Genomic DNA, 20184 nt, shown 5'->3' with positions numbered 1-20184 from the left:
CCAAGCTGAGGAGCTCAATGCTTCGTTTCCAGTCTTCAGCTATACTGTGCTGATGTTGTTATCTCTACCCAATTCCTCTATTGTGAGGGGAAAACTTCTCCTTAGCTCTGGGCTTTACTTTGTCTCTGGAGAACAAACCAACCCTCCACGGGCAGTCAAGAGGAGCTACAACCACAAAGTTCCAACTAAGAGGAGCAACACACCAAAACCTCCACGCATCTCACTGAGAATGGGTCCCAGAAAATGAAGGCCTTGGTGTCTTGCAGGGCTCAAGTTCCTGGTACAGCCCAGTGTCCCTGACTTCACAGAACTGCAGCTTTCTGGCAAATTGTGCAACTGCACCGCCCCCAAACTTCCTGTTTTGAAACCCCAAGAAGCTGGAAAATGTTAACACCACCACTTTAAAGTGCTCATTGGGGCTTTTTTCTTTTTCTTTTCTTTTTTTTTTTTTTCCCTACCTAAAGATCAGCACGATGCTAAAAAATTCGACGTGTAAGAAGCTGGGAGCACAAAAGCAACCTCACAAAAGCAATCCCCTCCCATCACCTCTGTGCCATTCAGGAGCTGACTGTCTCTCCACCTCACCCTCTCTGAATTAGGCTGGATGGGGGATGCTCCAGGGCTGGGATTTGCAGGGAGGTGACAGATGGAGAGGCAGGTGCTGATGGAGTGACAGCCAGACACTTAGGATTCACGTGTGGAGCACCACATGGAGCCACCTGGACCAGCTTCCCACTCCAGCCAAGCCATGTGGCAGATCCACCTCCTGCCTGAAACCCACCCACCATGGGAGGAAGGGTCCCTAGCAAGAAGAGGACCTTGCTACAGAAAACTGAGAGGTCTCCATCCCACCCCAGCTCATTTTTGGGTAGGAAGAGCAGCATTTTAAAGAAGAAAGAACTGTGTTTGTCTCAAATTTGTTTCTTTCCAATCAGCATGACAACTGCTTCCTTTGCTGGCTATCACTGGAACTCCAGATGGTACATCTGAGCATACTTAAACCTCTAACTTGGCTCCTTGCAAAGACATTGTCTCTCTGGTTAGCTACCAGTGTATTAATAGTATTGGGATGAAAGCTTCTGCTCTCCTGCACTGTTTGAATAATGAAATTTTGGTCATTCTGCAGCATTCTGACTGGTATTGAAATTAGGTGTTTAAAGGGGATGAGCCTCTGTCAAATCTGCTCCAGTTCTAACCACCTTCTCTCAATTTATTTATATTACCTAGATTTGACTATTTTGCTATTATTCAGGATTCAGCCAGTTCTTTACCAGTGGTTATTCCTTACCCTGTCACCCTTTTCCAGTGATTGCTCTGCATCAACATCTTGAACCTTTCTGAATCAGCCAGCTGAGGTGGTGCCAGCTCTTACAGGGAATTGTGAGCCATAACTTTCTGCAATCTTCAGCTTCAGGACTCCTGTTTTTTTTTTCCAGAGATGAGATTCACATAGAGTGAGAAAAACTTAAGTGAACTAAAAAGCCAGATAACAAATGTAATTCAACCCAAAAACTAAAGACAGTACCATAAAAGCAAAAGGAATTACAAGGTTTTGCACCTAAAGGGGAGAATAAAAAAGAAAGAGGAATTTTGATGTTGTGGGACCAATTCAAATCAGCCAAAATATCTGCACCTCATTCCTCCTCCTTCACGTGGGCACCTGATGGAGTGGCTGACAACTGACTGTGACATCTAAGCCCATGCCTCATAAAAAGATGTATTGTTATTGTTTGAAGGAAATAATATCCTGTTTCCTTTCTAATCTGTGTATCTTTTAAAAAAAATACTAAGTGGCTGCTACATTCCTGCCTCCATCCCAGACACTTTTTTATGGGTCTGTGTTTCCCTCTTCTTTTGCTTTACCAAGGCAGCTGAGCAGAGGATTTGGGGAATGACTTAGTGAACACATGCTGAAGAAAGGGGGGAAAATCCGCCTTCAAAACCTTACATAACTTAAAAAAATAAACACATAACAGAGACACACACCCAGGCCCTTCAAAATAATCACCATCATGTGGCCAAAATGCTCTTTGCCAGCTGGACTGCCCTCTGAAAAAAGGAGCATTTTAAATGATGGAAACTAGAAATACCCAGCAGTGCATTTCCCAAGTTTATTTCTGATGGAGTTTCCCCATTTCTCTCTCTTTCCTATTCCCACCACTTGGTATTTAAAAGCTGGGAGTAAGCAACCAGCCCTCGGGAAGGGGGAGGAAGAGAACTACCCAGCCCTATCAAGCTGTCAGCCACCTTCTATAAATATTTATGTGACCTACAGGATATAGCTCAGTTGGGAATCTTGCAGCCTCCGTAGCCACTGTGCAGTCAGACACTTCCCTGGGCTCCTCTGAAAGTTCCTATCTTTTAGGCAAAACCTGGATCTCTCCAGAGCTGTGATTTACTCGACCCAAATGAACCCAGGTTCTGTGGAGGATGTGGCTGAGACTGAAGTCACTCAGTAAACGTGAGGAGGATTTCATGTCCTCCATCATGTGTAGAAAGCAACAGAAAAATAAGTTAAAGCTTAAAGGGAAGGAAAAATAATCCTGCCATAAACTTATGCTCAAGTTATTCCTGGCTTGCAAAAACATCCAGGGTTTTTTGAGGGTTTTTTTGTCTTAAACTGGAGAAAAGGAACCTCCCCAACCCCCTCCCCTAAACAGGAACTTGATCCCTGGTGATATCTTCCTGTCCCGTTCCTAATTATAGCAGGAAGGTCACCCAAATAAGAACAGAAACATTCTCATGTGATTTTTGGTGACCAACTGAATTCTGCATATTGAGAATTCAGAGGAACACATTTGAATCACCCCCACTGAGAGACATTTGGAAAGAACACCTCACTATGGCCTTTTTTTTTTTTTTTTCACAGAGCAACTCATAAAACATATGGTCAGTTATTTGAAATTTGGGTATCTTTCCCTACATCAAACAATCATGTCATCAGACTCACAGAAGTTTTGCCTGCAAAATTATCCTGCAATGTGAAATTGTTTATTGAAACCCTAAAATTGACAAGTTTCCACTATAGTACTGTTAGTGGTGTAAACAATGGGTGAAAACACAAAAATTAAGAAACCTGTGTAAGTCACTTGATCATAGAATCATAGAACTGGCTGGGTTGGAAGGGACCTCAGAGATCATCAAGTCCAACCCTTGATCCACTCCCCCCGTGGTTCCCAGCCCATGGCACTCAGTGCCACATCCAGGCTCTTTGGAAAGATCTCCAGACATGGAGAATCCACTACTTCCCTGGGCAGCCCATTCCAATGTCTGATCACCCTCTCCAGAAAGAAATTCTTTCTCGTCTCCAACCTAAACCTCCCCTGGCACAACTTGAGACCCTGCCCTCTTGTCTTGCTGAGAGTTGCCTGGGAAAAGAGCCCAACCCCCCCCTGGCTCCAACCTCCTTTCAGGGAGTTGCAGAGAGTGATGAGGTCTCCCCTGAGCCTCCTCTTCTCCAGCCTCAACACCCCCAGCTCCCTCAGCCCTTCCTCACAGCAATTCTGCTGGATCCCTTCACAGCCTCCTTGCTCTTCTCTGGACCTGCTCCAGCACCTCAATCTCCTTCCTGAGCTGAGGGGCCCAGAACTGGACACAGGACTCAAGCTGTGGCCTCACCAGAGCTGAGCACAGGGGCAGAATCCCTTCCCTGGACCTGCTGGCCACGCTGTTCCTGAGCCAGCCCAGGATGCCATTGGCCTTCTTGGCCACCTGGGCACACTGCTGGCTCCTCTTCAGCTTCCTGGCAATCCAGACTCCCAGGTCCCTCTCTGCCTGGCTGCTCTCAAGCCACTGTTTGATGGGCCGTTTGGAAACAAGGAGCCAGTGAACTATTAAGCTTCTGACCTGTTCCTGGACTGACAGGCATGCTCCAAACACCAATTGCAGCGACATCTAGAAAAGTTCTACTTTTTGTCAACCCCTGGAGCCAGCCAGCATTTTCTTTTCTATTATTTGACCATAAACCAGCACAGACTGAAAAAAAATTGGGCTTTAAGTAGATACATACACCTATTTGAATATATGTTGATGTAAATATATATTTCATACACAGACTCAAGCAAAAATAAAGTTGCCTATTTTATAATCCTAACAGAAGGGTTCTGTTTGACAGCATTCTTCTTTAAAACTCATTTGGCATAAATTATGATCCATAACTCTTATCTTATCAAGTCAGGCAGTCCTTCAGACTAAACCTAATGAGGAGGAGAGCCAAGTACTTCCATCATGTTTAATTCAGTTCCCCAAAAAATCTTTATTTACCCAGCTAAATATTTTATAGGCCAAAGATTCAGGGCTACTTGAAATGATTAATTCATCCCTCCGAGGGGTTTTGTTCAGAGATAAGAAGTTTGTCTAGGCTTGAAGTGCATAATGGAAGGGAAGATTTAGTCCTTCCCTTCCTTTTATAGCCTTCCTCCATCCTTCCCTTGCTCATTCACAAAGCACTTGGTGCCTCTGGAAGCAGACAATCCATAGGTGGATCCAGGGGAAGGATGCTGGAAGCATCCCAGAGCAAGCTGCCTCAGAGAGAGGTCAGCCCTCCCAGTCTCTGCTTATTCTGGCAAAAGGGAGAGAAATGGGGAAATTCAGTCCTGAGCAGCAGCCAGAGGAGCCAACTTTCCATGAATTAGAGATGACTTCTGGAGAGCAAAGAGACTCCCTGGACCTCAGGGTTCAAACCAGCACCATGACTCAGCTTGGGTGCATTTGAAGGTGTGAGGAGGTTGCCTGGAGCACTCTCTGCTCTCATTCCAGTGCCAAGGGCTTGAATATCTCAGCCCTGCCTGGTGGCAGTGGAAGTTGGGGACCCTGCAGGGCCACAAAGCACAAACCCATTCATCTCCCTGGCCCAGCACAGCTCTTTGCACCTCCTCTGCTCTGGGCATCCATACCCCAAATTTGCATACTTTTGCAGTGATTTTTATATATTTATAATGCAGGTGCAGATAAAGAGCTGTCTCAAAATAGCTCTCTGCCATCCCTCCTTGCCCTACTGCTCTTTGCTTTGATTTTCCCCCGTGGCAGCTCATTACTGGGTACATTGCAGCATCAGTGGCAGCCACACATCCCCTCCTTTTCCAAGCTGGACTCCAGTAAGCAGAGCACTTACAGAGAAAGGATTTCTGGGTGGTACTTATGAGACTGAAGGTTCTCTTCATGGTTAATGCATCATCCCCCATTACAGCCATTTCCTCTGAAGTAAATGGGATTTTGCCATTATGCTTTATGTTTATTGGTCCATACTTCCTAGCTGAATTGACAGTTCTCCTTTGCCTTTTTTTTTTTTTTCATTTTTTTTTTTCCTACACCAGAAGCTAAGAGATGGAAGGACTGAGTGGCTCAAGGGACTAGTAATGCTACTCAAAGCTTTCCACCTCCCATCTGAATCCAGCTGCAGGTTTTGCATGACCAGAAATGGTCACCATGTGATGCTTATTTGGCAAACACTGAAAAATAGGTTATTTTCTGGCATTTTTCCTTTCTGGTGTATCTGCATCACAAACTTCTTCCCACTAGCTGCAATGAGTTAAGCTGAGCATCTAAGCCATAGCCAGTCACCTAATTAAGTGACCTGATTTTCTCAGGAGCAGAAGGTGTCTTCTAGCTCCCACTGCACTCAGCAAGCTGAGAAAACGAGGCCACTTTTGTAAGTGGCCATCCATAGCTGGGATCAGTTTTGAAAACTCAGCTTTTAAAGGGTTGATCTTGACAGGGAGCTGGAGAACCCAGAGGATGGGTCCTCTCTGGCTGGTGGGTACAGAGGGTGTTTGGGAGGGATGCAGGGCATGCCCTGCTTTGTGACTAACCAGGGGCTATTGGCCATCACCACCATTCCCAGCAATTAATTAAAAAAAAACTAAAAAAAAAAAAGTCTCAGCTTCAGGTCCTGTGATAAAAATATACCTTGGCTTTTGTCTGGTTTATGCAGTATTTGCTCCTTGCTCTGAAAATTAATTTGAAAAGGGAGTTTATTGTTCCTGTGGAATACACAGGCACCTTTTGAAGTCACTCCTGACCAAATGTGGGGCCCAGCCTAATATTTTCTAATGCCCTTTGGAGTCCTGAGAGCACAAAGGCAGTGGAGAAGGCAGCAGAGCTCTATTGTGAGATTTGTTCCAAGGAAACATCAATTCATTAAGAGAAGAAATGAACAAGGTGTGTGGGGGGGTGGCAGAACTGTCTGTCCTGTTAGATTGTGCCTGAGTCCTTCAGGGATCTGCTCTGGGGTCTGCAGAGAGTAAGTGATGAGCAAGAAGCAGTTTGTCTGCCCTCATGATTTTTTTTTTTTTGCTCTTGTCTGAACTACTTTTCAAAGCAAAGCAGGGGCTGTTTTGCATCTGCACAACCCTAGGGAAAGGTCAGCAAGATAGAACAGACCAAACTACAGTCCTGACTGCCCAGGATGCATCCTTCCAGCAGGCAGGTGCATGGACCAGAACTTTGCTGATCTCCAATGAAAGTTGGCAGAAAAGGGCAGAAAAATGCTTCAGGAGGAAAATTATTTTCATAATTACATGTTTGCAACACAGCTCTTTTTTTTTTTTTTTCAGCATTCTCTTTCTGCTTTCCCTCTTGCTCTCAAAATGAACAAAAATAGGTATATTCAGGGGGTGGGGAAGACAAGGACAGAGCTGAAACACAGCTGAGTCAACAAGACATGTAGAGGTTGGTGGGCAACATTGCATAATCCCCAGTGGTTATCAGAGTGCTATTCAAAAGGCATCACTACAGACAGAAAAGGCAACACAAGTGCAGTAAATGTCCTCTCTGGGGAGAAGCAAGAAATGCTGGAGGGTTCCAGCTGCCTTAATCCTATAGCCACGGGTTAGGCTCTGGAGTCATGAGCCTTTTTTCTCATTTGGACCCACTTTCTCTACCCAACCAGCAGCATCTTCTCACAGGGTGCATAACACACTGGTCTTGTGCTTGTCTTCCCCCTAGCTTAAAGATGCCAGCAAGTCTTTTGCACTATTATCAAGCTGCAACAGACCATATTTAGTAAGATTAGGTTAAGGCTTGAGGCTGGCTGATGTAAGCTTAGAAGTTTTCCTATCCTCAGTCACATTTGCTGTTGCTAACAGCTCAGGGGCAGGGTGTATAAAGCCACAGAGCAAAAGGGAGGCAGCTGCTTTGGTCAAATGAACAACAGAACACAACTGGCTGCCACCTTTCTCAGCCCCCAGGCTGTTCCCATGCTGAAATCACCCACTGCCTCCCAACACCCAACCCAGGGCCTGTCTTCTGCCCCACAACTTTGGTGTTTCTACCCTTTTCTGCCTCTCTCCTTGCTAATTTTTTGCTCAGTATTTATGCCACTTGGATTCTGGGTGAATTCTGCATTTTAACAGCCTCTCGTGTTACGAGGCTGAGCTGATCCACAGCTGCATTTTAATGCTGAACATGGAGCACTTGGAAAACACTGTGACATGGCTAAAAGTTAAACAGCACTGTGTGGCTTGGTCCTGCAGCTGGAAAACTTGTTCAGGAGAAGACCTGGGTCTTCCTAGCTGGTGTGAAAAGGGATTTATAGGCACCCTGAAAGGAAACAAGCAAAAGAGTACTTTAAATATAGCAAAGACTGAAGGACTAGCAAATTCTGGCAGGTTATTGTAACCTGAACAATCTCTGGCTTGTGCCCTCTGGTGGCAAATTAATTTGTCATGTCCCCAGTGCACTGTCTGCACTTCCAGACCTAAATATTTTGATTTTCCTGCTGAGCAAAAAGTTCATTAAATGCCAACAGCCTGTGCTTCACCACCCAGAAAAGCACCAGGCCAAGCAGGGAAAACCCAGAGGTCTGTAACTTATATTTGGAACAGGAACAGTATTTGGAACACAACTTTGCCCCTCAGACTGTGCAGGATGATATGAGAGGTAGCACATCTGATGGAAAGCTCCAGGGTTGAGACAATCCTCTTGGAAAACATCCTGCAGGCTTCTAAGCACAGCTAGGACCCAGATTCAAGTAAGAGATGTGGCTATCAGCATCACTGAAATACTCTTTTTTTTTTTTTTGCTCTCCCTTCAGACAAAAGGCACTGGCATCAACAGGTGGAAGAAGTGTTCAAGCAGCATGCGACTGGTTGGTATGAATAAAAAATGTTCCAAAGAGTAAAAGAAATCAGTGAATTCAGTGGGAAGGTTTTAGCCTTAGAATGGGGAATGTTTGAACAGGAAATAGACCAGCGAAATCAGTGAGCCATTATTCAAGTGCTGTAAATAAGCAATCCAGAAATGAGCCTTGGCTGAGAGAGTTTGTGATCTCGAGTAATAGCAAAAAAAAAAAAAAAGGTGAGAGAAAGGAACCACTGCTCTCTCCACCCTAGCATCTAAACAGAAAACTGAGAGCTGCTTTTTCAAAGCTGTTGAGCAATTTCTTGTGCTCTCCTCCCTGTGTTTTGCACACTGAAAGGCAAAAAGGCAGAAGCAGTGATGCCAGTTAGATCTTCAGAGCCTCAGCCTGAAACCAAAAACCAATTTGCTGTATTCCTTTAGTAGTGGCAATGGGCTGGAAGTGAGACTTCACCTCCCTGCCTGACCTGCCAGCGATGGGTTTTTTTCCATAAAGGGAGAACAAAAGGGAGGGAGGACAAAGGAAACTAATGTTGCTGGGAGGGAAAAACAAAATAAAAGTCTATCTCTCAAGCTAACATTTCTTTCTCCCTCTCAGGCTGTTCTCCCATGTTGGGGACCCATTCCTTGATGACACCCTGCCCAGGGAATACGTCCTCTACCTGCGCCCCACGGGCCCGCTGGCTCAGAAGCTCTCAGAGTTCTGGCAGCAGTCAAAACAGATCTGTGGGAAGAACAAAGCTCACAACATTTTCCCACATATCACCCTTTGCCAGTTCTTTATGGTAAAGCAGAGCTCCTTTTTCCACTGCCTGTATGCATGCATTCATGAGCAGCCCTTGCCAGGCTCAGCCTGGAGATGGGACACTCCTCAAATTCAGATGCTGCAGGGTGGGTGCTCGGGAGCTGGGGGGTTGATACCCAATGTCTGGGCTTGTTGAGGAGGTAACTGGGTTTTAAACAGGTTGTTTACAGTGAAGAGCAGCATCTGGAGACCAAGTTCTCATAACCTGAAGTGATCATTCACATTAGAGTAGGCGGGGGGTGGAGGGGGTGAGGTTAGGAAGGTGACTTGGATATATCTGATCTTGCTTTGAGGGCAGAGAAAAGCAGATAATTTCTAAACAGATGTTCTTCTATGACCCTATACTGTTTCTCCCTGCATTATAACAAAGGCACACCATTCATGCCCACCCACCCAAGCCTTTCTAAGCAAAAGCCTGAGAGATCATTCTCCACCTGAGAAATGTTGGTCTTGTTTCCTTTGGCAGTGTGAGGACAGCAAGGTTGATGCTCTCACCGAAGCTCTGCAAGCCACCGTGATGAGGTGGAAGTGCAAATTCCCTGCTCCTCTGCCTTTGGAGCTCTACACATCCTCAAACTTCATTGGGCTTTTTGTCAAGGAAGAAAGTGCTGAGGTGCTCAAGAAGTTTGCTGCAGACTTTGCTGCAGAGGCTGCCTCTAAAGCAGGTGGGTGACTGTGCTGGCAGCTCTGAGGAGCTCATGGCTTGGTCATTTGCAGAAACCAGAGTTTTGATGGCATGAAGAAATGAAGCTCATGGTTTTTAAAAGTGGCCTAAAGACTCAAAGCGTGAGAGGAACCCTCCCCTGGGTGCTTTTTCAGTTGAAAGATGACACTTGGTCTCAAGTGTTATCTCTTGAAAGGGAAGCTGACATTTGGTGGTTCCTTAACCTTTCAGATAGAGCTTTGTCTGTGGGGCTGAGTGTTTCCTGCTCCACTCACTACCTCAAGCCACTGCCACAAAACTTCCCTCAGCCATGTAAAAAAGCTGTGTTTGTTCTTCTGCTGCATTTCTGAGATCTAAAGAGGAACCTCTGAGAAGGCTACACGTGCCCTGGCAACCTAAGGAGAACCTTTTCCAATCTCAGTACCAACATTCTCTGTTCCCTGGTCCTCTGCTGCTTCTGGGCTGGGGGAACCTGACAAGAGCTGGGAGAGGGTAAATAACCAGAGGACTCCATGCTCTGATGGTTTCCACCACATGCACCCCAAAAACACCAGCAAGGCTTCCAACAATTGCTTCTTCAGTTCCTCCCATTCAAACCAAACTGGTTCTTTCTTAGGGGAAGCCAATTGCTGCATTGCAGAGTCCACAGCTTGGTTAGGTTATCACATTAAAGTCTCTGGGACTTTTTCAGAGATCCAGAGCATATTTTTGTCCTGCTGATCAAAAAAAAGAAAAAAAAAAAAAAGATGGATGAGCTTGCAAAGCTTCCCCTGGTTTGCACTTGGAGTCAAGTTTCTGAATAACTGCAATTTTGGCTGAATAATCAATCAAATTTAATTGCAATTTTTGGTTGAATAAGCAAGAATAAATTACATGCAAACAGCATATCCTATGACTTCCACATCTACTGGAGGAGTCCAAATATTTCACATACTTTCACCTTTCTCTTTTCCTAATACAGGTTCTTTTCCTGCAGGATTCTTTTGAATCATTATCATATCAATATCTGTTTCTACAATTTTGAAATACCTCATCCTCAGTGAGCAAACTAATCCAACTAATGGCCAGGGAAAAGACTCAGACAACGTGCATGAACGTGTAAATTCCATGGATTTGCAATTGCTATTGTTGGAGAGAGAACAGAGGAGGGAGAGTGAAAATTATGCTTTTTAACTTGCTTATTTTGGACAGATTATCATCTGCTAAAGCAAGCAAGGGCTTCCTGCAAGAGTGTCTTTTTTGGCAAAAGACAGGGCTCAAAATGACACTAATTTTGATCACACCATCCAGAACGCTGCTGAGTTTTGGCACAGATTCTCTGTTTGCTACCTTGGTGTGACTCAGGAGTCAAACCACAAATCTCTCACTATCTATTCCAAGGTGCAGCACACACAGGGAACTCACATTTGACTTTCCAAAAGTCAAAACCTTTTCAGGAAGTGCCCTACAATTTGTTCTCCTTCAGCTATCTCAGAGCTCCCAGCTCCTCTCCAAAGGCGACGGATGCTCTCGCTTACCCCTTCTGAAAAGCTGCTCATCTCCAGAGCCACTTTTTAACTGACATCTTCTCATTGCAGATGTTCATGTGGAGCCCCACAAGAAGCAGCTCCATGTGACCCTGGCCTATCACTTCCAGACCAGCCACCTGCCCACACTGGAGAAGTTAGCCCAGAACATCGACGTCAAGCTGGGCTGCGACTGGGTGGCCGCGATATTCTCTCGAGACATACGCTTTGTTAATCATGAGGTGAGGTTTCTGAGCCCCCCCAAAAAAATTACAAAAGGGACCTAGCAGAGACACAGGCTGGTTTAGCTGCATTTGCAGCTCGAGAGTGTGCTCACAAGCTGAGAGCTGGATGAGGGCTCCCTTGTGCCCTGCTGAGAGCTGTCTGGATACGCCGCACAGACTGTCCAGACATCAGGGAGTTTGCTTCAGATCCCACAAGTACACCCAGAACACAGATCTCCCACATCCCACCAGCCATCCCAACAAAAAATTATCACCTTGCCTGTTTTCCTTTTCCCCCCCTTTTTTTTTCTATTTTTACTGTCTAGATTTACTATTCCACCCACCTCACTTCTTGCTTCTTGTGGAATCATGTCCTGCTGGATTAATTCTAACAATGACTCTCCCATTAGCTCAGTGTAAGCTGGTCTGATCTGTCAAGAACCAGGCCAGTGTATCAGCCTGACTGCTATCCAGTTCCTCTGTATAGATTTGACATTATTACTAATCACAGCATTTAGTTTCATCATATAAGAAACATTTACCCTCACGTTATTCATATGGATTCTGTAACTGCAGTATCTTAACATAGCTTTCTTGTGTTTTACCAACACAATATGCAGAAAAAAGTACATTCTTTTCATTTTGTAGATTGGGCATAGAGAAACCACGCATGAGATTCATCTCACCTCCCTGTAAATATCTCCAAGTGAGAGCTCTGAGCCAGGCTGGGGCTCCCTTTGCACCAAGGCTCGGTCCACAGAAACAGGCACCTCCAAAAAGTGACTCATCTGACCCATCCAAGATGCCTGTCTTGGGAGGAGATGATTCAGCTACTGGAGGAGGGAAGAACCTCCAGGAGGTGCCTGCTCAGACAGTTAACTACACCCTTAAGGTTGGGCTGATTAATCCCACCAAAGTGCAGGGTCCAGAATCAGACACACAAAAAACCTGTAGTGGAGTGGGGAAAAAGTGATTTTAGTCCAGCACATGATGCACCATGGAGTAAACAGATTCCAGAACTTCTGAAGAGCTGAAGTCTCTCATGCACAGTGTTCTGACACAGCCCAGGCCATGCCTGCCCTGCAGGACAGCATCATTCCTACCCAAAGCATCGTTTTGTCCCTTAGAAACTGCAAGCAGTCAACACTAGCACTGATTGCAAAGGGAGCTGCTGCTGAAAACCAGCTCAGGTGTGAAAGTTTGGGTCTTGTGGCATTAGGTGACAGTGACTCCTTTCCATCTTCCTTTGAAGATACCACAAATAGTCCAGGAGGATTAGTGAGCAAATGGGCTGATACTATTAAGGAGATAAGAGCTGCTCAGCAGATGATGTTTGTGCTTTGTGTGATGCTGAAGTTAGGGACAGGGACAATGACATCTTTGTTCTCCTTTTAAATGGGGGACAAGGAAAACTTTCTTATAGACATTTAATATGTGTGGATTCCTCATGCTCAAGTGAAGATTACAGAATTATACTCACCAAAAAGCCCTCCCTTTTTAATGTAATCCTGTGACTGTTAGGAAACACAAAAAAAGCAATGTGGCCACATCCCAGTATTTCTCACCACCTGTGTTTTTGCCTGTGCATTCTCATTTACAGTTTTAAGAGCTGGGTGTCTCAGACTGAAACCTGTTAGGCCCCTGACAGTGGCTCTTTTTGTATTGAAAAGCAACAGCAACAAGGAGAACTGTTCTTTTAGATCAAGCATGAGTGAGCAAGGCAAAACTGACCACTACAGCTGTGTAAATCCCAGGTCCCAGTAAGAATTCAGTTCTATTTTTAACAGGACACTCAGATTTAAGCTTACAGTCAGGGTTTTGCTCACCCTAAAACATCCTCCCCTTTCCCCCCTGGTTATCACAGACATAACTGGAAGCAAAGAGGGAAGGAGTAAATACCTGGAAAAACTTTCCAACAGCAAAGAGTGGGAAGTGGCAGGAATTTCCTGAAGGTGAAGCTTTCTTGGATAAAGCACAAAGTGATGTATTACAAGGACTGCTTTTCACACTTTGCTAAGGTTAAAAGTCTAGTGTAGGAGTGCTCCTGCCCAACTCTGCTTTAAGTTCCCTTCCATTGAGCAATCCTTTCATTCATTTGTGCTTCTCTTTCTCCCCCAGACTCTGCAAGTGATTTATCCTTACACCCCCCAGAATGATGATGAACTGGAGCTGGTCCCAGGGGATTTTATTTTCATGTCCCCAGTGGAACAAACCAGTACAAGTGAGGGCTGGATTTATGGCATTTCCCTTGCAACTGGCTGTTCTGGGCTGCTGCCTGAAAACTACATCACCAAGGCGGATGAGTGTGGGACCTGGGTCTTTCATGGGTAGGTAAAGCTGCTCAGTCCAGTTTCCATCTCTGGAAAAACAAAAAGGGGGGCTCGGCAGCTGGGATTTCACCTGGATAATTGAAGAGTCTCCCAGGGCTGCTGAGAAGGTCACTTGGGGGAAGTGTACTGGCACACAAAGCCCCATCTCATAAGCAAAGGAAGAGCAGATGCTGTCCCTGGGCACGGGATTAGAGGACAATGTGATTTATTTAGCTAAGATCTTACAGCAACTGTTACTCAGAGCATTGCTGGTGGTTAACAGAGCCTGAGCAGATGGCCACTGGGGAGCCACTGCTGTGTAGAAACCTCTGTGGTGGGGACTCTGATCAGGAAGGTTGAAAACTGAGCATTATTTTGGGAAGCAAGATCTTCTATGCAGAATTCCCTGGGGAAAAGGACTTGGGATCAGCAATGTTTCTTAAGATGCTTAGCAAGATTTTCAGAAGCAGGGAGTTGCCTGCCTGCCTGTCTTTGGCTTCAATGACAACGCAGACCTGACCTTATACCTCTTGACTTGGATGAGAATTAAACAATGATAAAGAAAGAGTGCATTGGGGGTGGGTCTGGGCACCCCTCACACCCAAACACCTTTGACAAATCTGGAGCATAGGGAGTAGTTTGTATGGAAGAGCACAACATAGCAAGGAGAGAGGCACATTCCTTCCTGTTGCCCCTCTCCTAAGCACTCTGCACATACAGAAGTTTGGTTATGGTCACACCAGCAGGCAGGTTGGGCACAAAGAGAAGGGATGGAGATACAGAACAAAACACAGACAGTTGTTATTTCACATTTCAGTGGGCAGACATGTGGAGAGAGAAAGCATTCAGTAAGCTATGCCAGCACAGGACAGCCAGAGGAACTGACCTCACTCAGCACTTAAATAGAAACTCATCTAACAAGTCCTGAAATTGAGAAAAATGCAGGAAACAAAAAGCAAAAAGAGAAGCAGTCATCTCTCTTGCCTCCCAACCTAGAATTCCATCAGGCAGGGACAAGCATAGCAAGAAATCACTCATTTATCCCTCATGTCACATCCTTACCTGCCTTTTGAGAGACAAGCACCACTAATATAGGCCTTGCACCCACATGTTAGCCAAACAGAACAAACCTATCTGTACCAACTCTGTTACCATCAAACACCAACTCATCTTTCATGATCAGGAAAGAAAAGATCTCCCATAATCAGCGATTTTAAAAGAGAAAACCAAGACACATGGGAAAAGTCAATCAGAGTGTTTGTGGGGAGACAGAGCTTGGTCCAGCTCCTCCGATCTACAGTTCAGCAAACCCATCCTTTCCTCCCCTGAAATTTATCAGTGAAAATGGTCTCAGGTCTGCATCCACTGCAGCAGCAGGCTCTGGTGGATTCTCTTTGGGGTTTTTTCCTACCATTCCTGAAGGAATTTTGAGGCCTGGAGAGTGGGATGGGGAAGAATTACTATTGCAGCAGTAACTAAAGGGACAGCCAAATGTTTTGTAACTTCAGCACCTCTGCCTCCAAACAGGCACAGAAAGGAAATGCCCCATGCCTGATTACCACTAAGGACCATAAATCATCAATTGGAGCATGCAACATGGAGCATTTATCAAAACCATTTTTTTCATTGCCCCAAAACAGTCTCATTTCTCACAACAGCTTCCCACAGGCAATACTGGGTTACAGAATGCCACATGGGCAGAACAACATAGCAAGCAAAGGCCAGCCTAAGCCCCACTGCCTTCTAGGTCACATTATTCACAGTAGGATCCCTACACAGATATCTTCATTTTGTAGACATGAAAGCAAACACAGCAGAACTCACCAGGACTGCAGGAGATGGGACCCAGCTGATGGTGTTGGATCAAGGTGGTGATGTTGTGAGTGATGCTGTGATCCTGGGGGCTGGTTTGTGCTGCCTCTGTACACAGCCATGTCCTGTTTCATCCCTGCAGAGGATGGAAAAAAAAAAACAGCCATGGAACTTTCCCTCCTAATCACAAGAGACTGCATTCTTCAAGAGTGAAAAGCATGCATTATTGAAATGATCACGAAAATACTCGGGATGAGGTTCAACATGGACTTTGGCCACAACAACCCCATGGGGAGCTCCAGGCTGGGGACAGAGTGGTTGGAGAGCAGCCAGACAGAGAGGGACCTGGGAATTTGGATTGCCAGGAAGCTGAACAGGAGCCAGCAGTGTGCCCAGGTGGCCAAGAAGGCCAATGGCATCCTGGGCTGGCTCAGGAACAGCGTGGCCAGCAGGTCCAGGGAAGGGATTCTGCCCCTATACTCAGCCCTGGTGAAGCCACAGCTTGAGTCCTGTGTCCAGTTCTGGGCCCCTCAGCTCAGGAAGGAGATTGAGGTGCTGGAGCAGGTCCAAAGGAGGGCAACCAGGCTGGTGAAGGGACTCGAGCACAGACCCTGTGAGGAGAGGCTGAGGGAGCTGGGGGTGTTCAGCCTAAAGAAGAGGAGGCTCAGGGGAGACCTCATCACTCTCTCCAACTCCCTGAAAGGAGGTTGGAGCCAGGGGGGGGTTGGGCTCTTTTCCCAGGCAACTCTCAGCAAGACAAGAGGGCAGGGTCTCAAGTTGTGCCAGGGGAGGTTTAGGTTGGGGATTAGAAAGAATTTCTTTCTGGAGAGGGTGATCAGGCATTGGAATGGGCTGCCCAGGGAAGTAGTGGATTCTCCGTGTCTGGAGATCTTTCCAAAGAGCCTGGATGTGGCACTGAGTGCCATGGGCTGGGAACCACGGGGGGAGTGGATCAAGGGTTGGACTTGATGATCTCCGAGGTCCCTTCCAACCCAGTCGATTCTATGATTCTATACAGCTCACTCTGAGCTGCAGCACCCTGGCTGTACCACCCAGGAGATGTAACAGGCAAAATGCTAATCTGGGATATTGAATCAAATCTTTTAATACATCACAGTTAAGTTGGTAGCACATTTCACCTGAAAAAGGTTTCCCTCCTGCACTGCTCCTGTGAGGCAGAAGCTGAGCTGTGGCCTTTGCAGGACATGGTTTGGATGGCTAATATTCAAATGGTGCCTCTGGAGCTCTGCCCAGCACAGAGAACCTCCTGGCTAGAGCTGTACAGACATAAAACTAAGAGATGTCCCTGAGACATAAAAACTGAGAGCCATAAAACATAAGACTGAGAGATGTCCCTGCTCTGTATTAAGGTCTGTGCCTCAGCTGCAGACCTGCAGGTTGTCACACTAAGACAAGAAGCCTGATGCTTAGTTTAACAGGGGCAAACAGAGTTCCTGCCCATGAAACCAGGCTGTGCCTTGAGAGACTCCAGGTCTGAATCCTTTCCCTCTCTGCTAAAAATAGGAATGGTCTCACTTCTATCCTGCAAGCTCCAAGGATGTTCAGTACATGTAAACTACTTTTTTTTTTCCCTTGCTGTGGCACATCCCTGCATGATTTCTTCTCATGCCAAGGACTGGACTTGCTGGGAACAGTGAGGAGAAATGTTTGATCTCTCATCAGTGCTATAGGCTGTAAAAATAATGAAAGACAAATTCCTTCACCATCCCACATGATGCAACCTGGATCCTAAGTCTGTGTAATCCCTTCTTGCCATCCTCTCAGCAAGGGTGTGTGAATTAAAAATAACCTTTCTGAGGGAAGCCCTGGCTTCTCCTCAGGGGAGGAACTGGTTGTGTTTGTACCAATGTCAGGAGATCTGTTCTGACTGAGCCTGAGAGAAGACCTGGCCATCAGCATGCTAAAAACAAACTGCTTTTCCCCCTGTGTGGTGTCAAGGTGGAAATCCTCTTGTTGGAACAGAAGCTGCTGGTGAGCTGAAACTCCTTAGAATTAATCCAAACTGCAAATCCAGCACTGAAGATATTTACATGTAAATCCACCTCAAAAGCTCCCCAGCAAACTGTTTGCAGGGTATTTTCTGAGCTGCCTTTCGTGTCTGAAAATGAGTGTGGGCTACCAAGTCAAAAGAAGAAACTCTCCATCCTCAGCCCAGAGGATGTGGGAAGCCCAGCAAAGGTACAAGAATTCACTTGCCCCACACAAACCACAAAAAACAGGTGTTCAAGACCAAAAAAACAAGTGTTCTCCCCTCACATGCATGAAATGGCCTGTGGCAGCAGTAAGCATGCTATCTTTGTACCTTTGGGCCACTCAAAAGCTTCTGATGGTTCCTTGCACTGCTTTTCCATTACCAGCAAAGCCAGAAATAGTCACCTCCTCTGCCCCAAAATGGAGAGGAACACTGTAGATACTACACAGCAGCCTATTTCAGCTCCTCGTAAGATGCCAAAGCTATTGCTTGCCCCTTTAATGAGCCTGAGAACCCAGACGTGGAGCAAGCACCAGGGGGAGGAAAAACAGCCCTAATTTTTCAAGTTATATTTAGGTCTCAGTAGGTTTGGCTTTTTTTTCCACTCCATCTTCCTCCCTGCAGCAATGGCTGATTCCTTTTCCCCAGGGATCCCTCCCCTCCAGATAATGATGAGTGATGCACCAGAGGAGACTTTTCCTACCCAGAGCTGAGGACCAGCACTGTTGTACCATGGCAGGGATGCTTTCTCCATCCTCTGCTACAGCATTTCCATTCTGAAAGGGCCCTTTCCATTGCCTGCAGGGCCACAGCATTGAAGGCAAAGCATCATCTAGAAGACTGGAGCTGTTGTTGTCTGCCCTCAGCCTCTCTTTGCCAAGCAGAGGAACCACAAGCCTTTGGGAAAAGCTTCCAAACAATGCCCTATGCTTAGAAGATGACTAAGCTGAAATAGCCTTAGCAGTTTCTGTTTTCCAGCAACACCAAGGAGATTCCACTGGAGTCAGGCTGGTGGCTCTCCTCCAGACACAGCCTTTGCCTCATCATCATTCACAGCAAATCCTGGTGTCTATAAATAGACAGGACAGCATTTCTGGCCTTTCAATAAGGCTTCAGAGAGAAAGTAAGTCTCAAAAATTGTGCAGCAGCTCCTGGGGGTAAAGGGAAGAGAGGAAACCAAGCAAACCCTTAGTGTTCTCCAGGCCAGTGTCCTTAACAGACTGTCATATGGGCAAGGAAAGGGCTGGAAGCTGGAACACAGAAGACAGAGAGCTCAGACTCATGATCCACTTTTAACAGCAAAAGAGATGAGGCCTAACCTAAGAAATCCAGATTTTTCTCACATTAAGGTATTCAAGCTGTGGGGTCAGGGAGGATGGGTCTGTGCTAGCTGCACCTGCACTCCAGGCTGGGCACTTCATCCAGTGATAAATCTCTGGTTGTGCTCAAGGCTCAGCTGCCCTGGGCTTGGCACACATTAATGCACTCAGGCAACCTCTGGATCAGAACTGACCTTGTCCTGCCAGCTGGAAGTGTGGTCCCACTGTACTGCTGCCTGCAATATATCACATGCATATCATTCTGGGGAGGAAGGTCAGACATCATTTCTCCCAGCAGCATCCAGGAATGTTTCCCTCAGCTTCTCCACAAAGCTCTCTTGCCTACATTTAGCTGCTCTTCAAGATCCATCACCCCTCTTGTACCATACCCAGCTCAGAGGTATTTGCTGCCCTGACCTTTGATGCTCTGCATTTGGGCAACCAGAGGAACAGGTCCTTGGAGCAAGCCCAGGGCTTGTTGAGAAGTCACCATCAATAAAATTAAACATAGTTAGGAGAACTGGTAACTCTAGAAGGTCAGGGAAACAGGAGGCTGGAGGGGTTTGTGCTGCCAGCAGTTTGTGCCTCACTCTGTGGGATGGGGCTCAGGGCTGTCCCAGCATAGATGGTTCACATCCCATACCCCTGGCCAGCCAGCACATCTCTGCATGGCATCTCCACCTGGATAAACCAGGATCCCATCTCATCCTTGTGCCATAATTCCACCAGATAAGGAACTAACATCAGGACCAGCAGTGCAGGTGGTTTTTTGGTTTTTTTCATCTATAAACTGGTGCAAAATGTATGATCTCACAGATCATCTTTACAAAACTGCAGATGACCTATTTTTGTTCCACTGATGGAGGCACTTGGTGTTATTTTAACAGCTCAGAAACCCCTCTGAGATTTTATCCTAACTAGGTGCTAGTCAGGAAGCAACTTCTGATATATTTAAGGCACTGAAAAGTGCAAGCAATGGCAACTATTGCTGTCAAAGTAAATGACCACACACATTATCTGACAACGTGGGGATTCTTTTAAGGGCTAAGCAAACATAACCCACACACTGTCACTGATCAGCAGAGGGTCACTGCAGCTTCTGTAATTGCTTGTCAGGGTTTACTCCCAAGGGTCTTGGTCAAAGTCCTTGAATGTCTGGGAATGAGAGCTTAATTCAGAGGGCCCATCATTAGATAAGCCCCGTGAGGGAGAATGGGATCTATCAAATCTCCTTGGCTGTACTTGACAGGAAGGTCTGGTGGGAATAAATTCCCAGTGTAGATAGGAAACCAAGTAGACAGCACTGAAATGTGTAGAAACAAGAACCCAGACTGAATATGCCATGTCTCTGCTATTTTCTATGCACAGGATACAAGCTATTTTATCCACAGGAACCCTGAAAACTGCCCAGCATGGGAGGTAGGGCTGTGCTCCAGCTTTTCTACTGCTTTATGCTACAGAATGGAGTACAAACTCT

The 20184-nt window shown here is 46.1% G+C and overlaps 1 protein-coding gene across 2 annotated transcripts in view; it reads left to right on the top strand.

The window, feature by feature from the left end:
- The window catches only part of UBASH3B (ubiquitin associated and SH3 domain containing B), a 59645-nt gene that overhangs the window by 32291 nt on the left and 7170 nt on the right, over positions 1 to 20184 (top strand). Inside the window, exons 2-6 of one of the 2 annotated variants that reach the window (XM_030464853.1) lie at positions 8033 to 8086; positions 8675 to 8861; positions 9348 to 9546; positions 11123 to 11292; positions 13393 to 13601. In XM_030464853.1, the coding sequence (XP_030320713.1) occupies positions 8033 to 8086; positions 8675 to 8861; positions 9348 to 9546; positions 11123 to 11292; positions 13393 to 13601 (819 nt within the window). Of the gene's footprint in view, positions 1 to 8032; positions 8091 to 8674; positions 8862 to 9347; positions 9547 to 11122; positions 11293 to 13392; positions 13602 to 20184 lie in introns of both variants that reach the window. The other variant, XM_030464854.1, reaches the window with a different exon arrangement.

This window comes from Calypte anna, chromosome 24, assembly GCF_003957555.1.
Source record: "Calypte anna isolate BGI_N300 chromosome 24, bCalAnn1_v1.p, whole genome shotgun sequence".
Lineage (NCBI taxonomy): Eukaryota > Metazoa > Chordata > Aves > Apodiformes > Trochilidae > Calypte > Calypte anna.
This window is presented reverse-complemented; position numbering and strand designations above follow the sequence as displayed.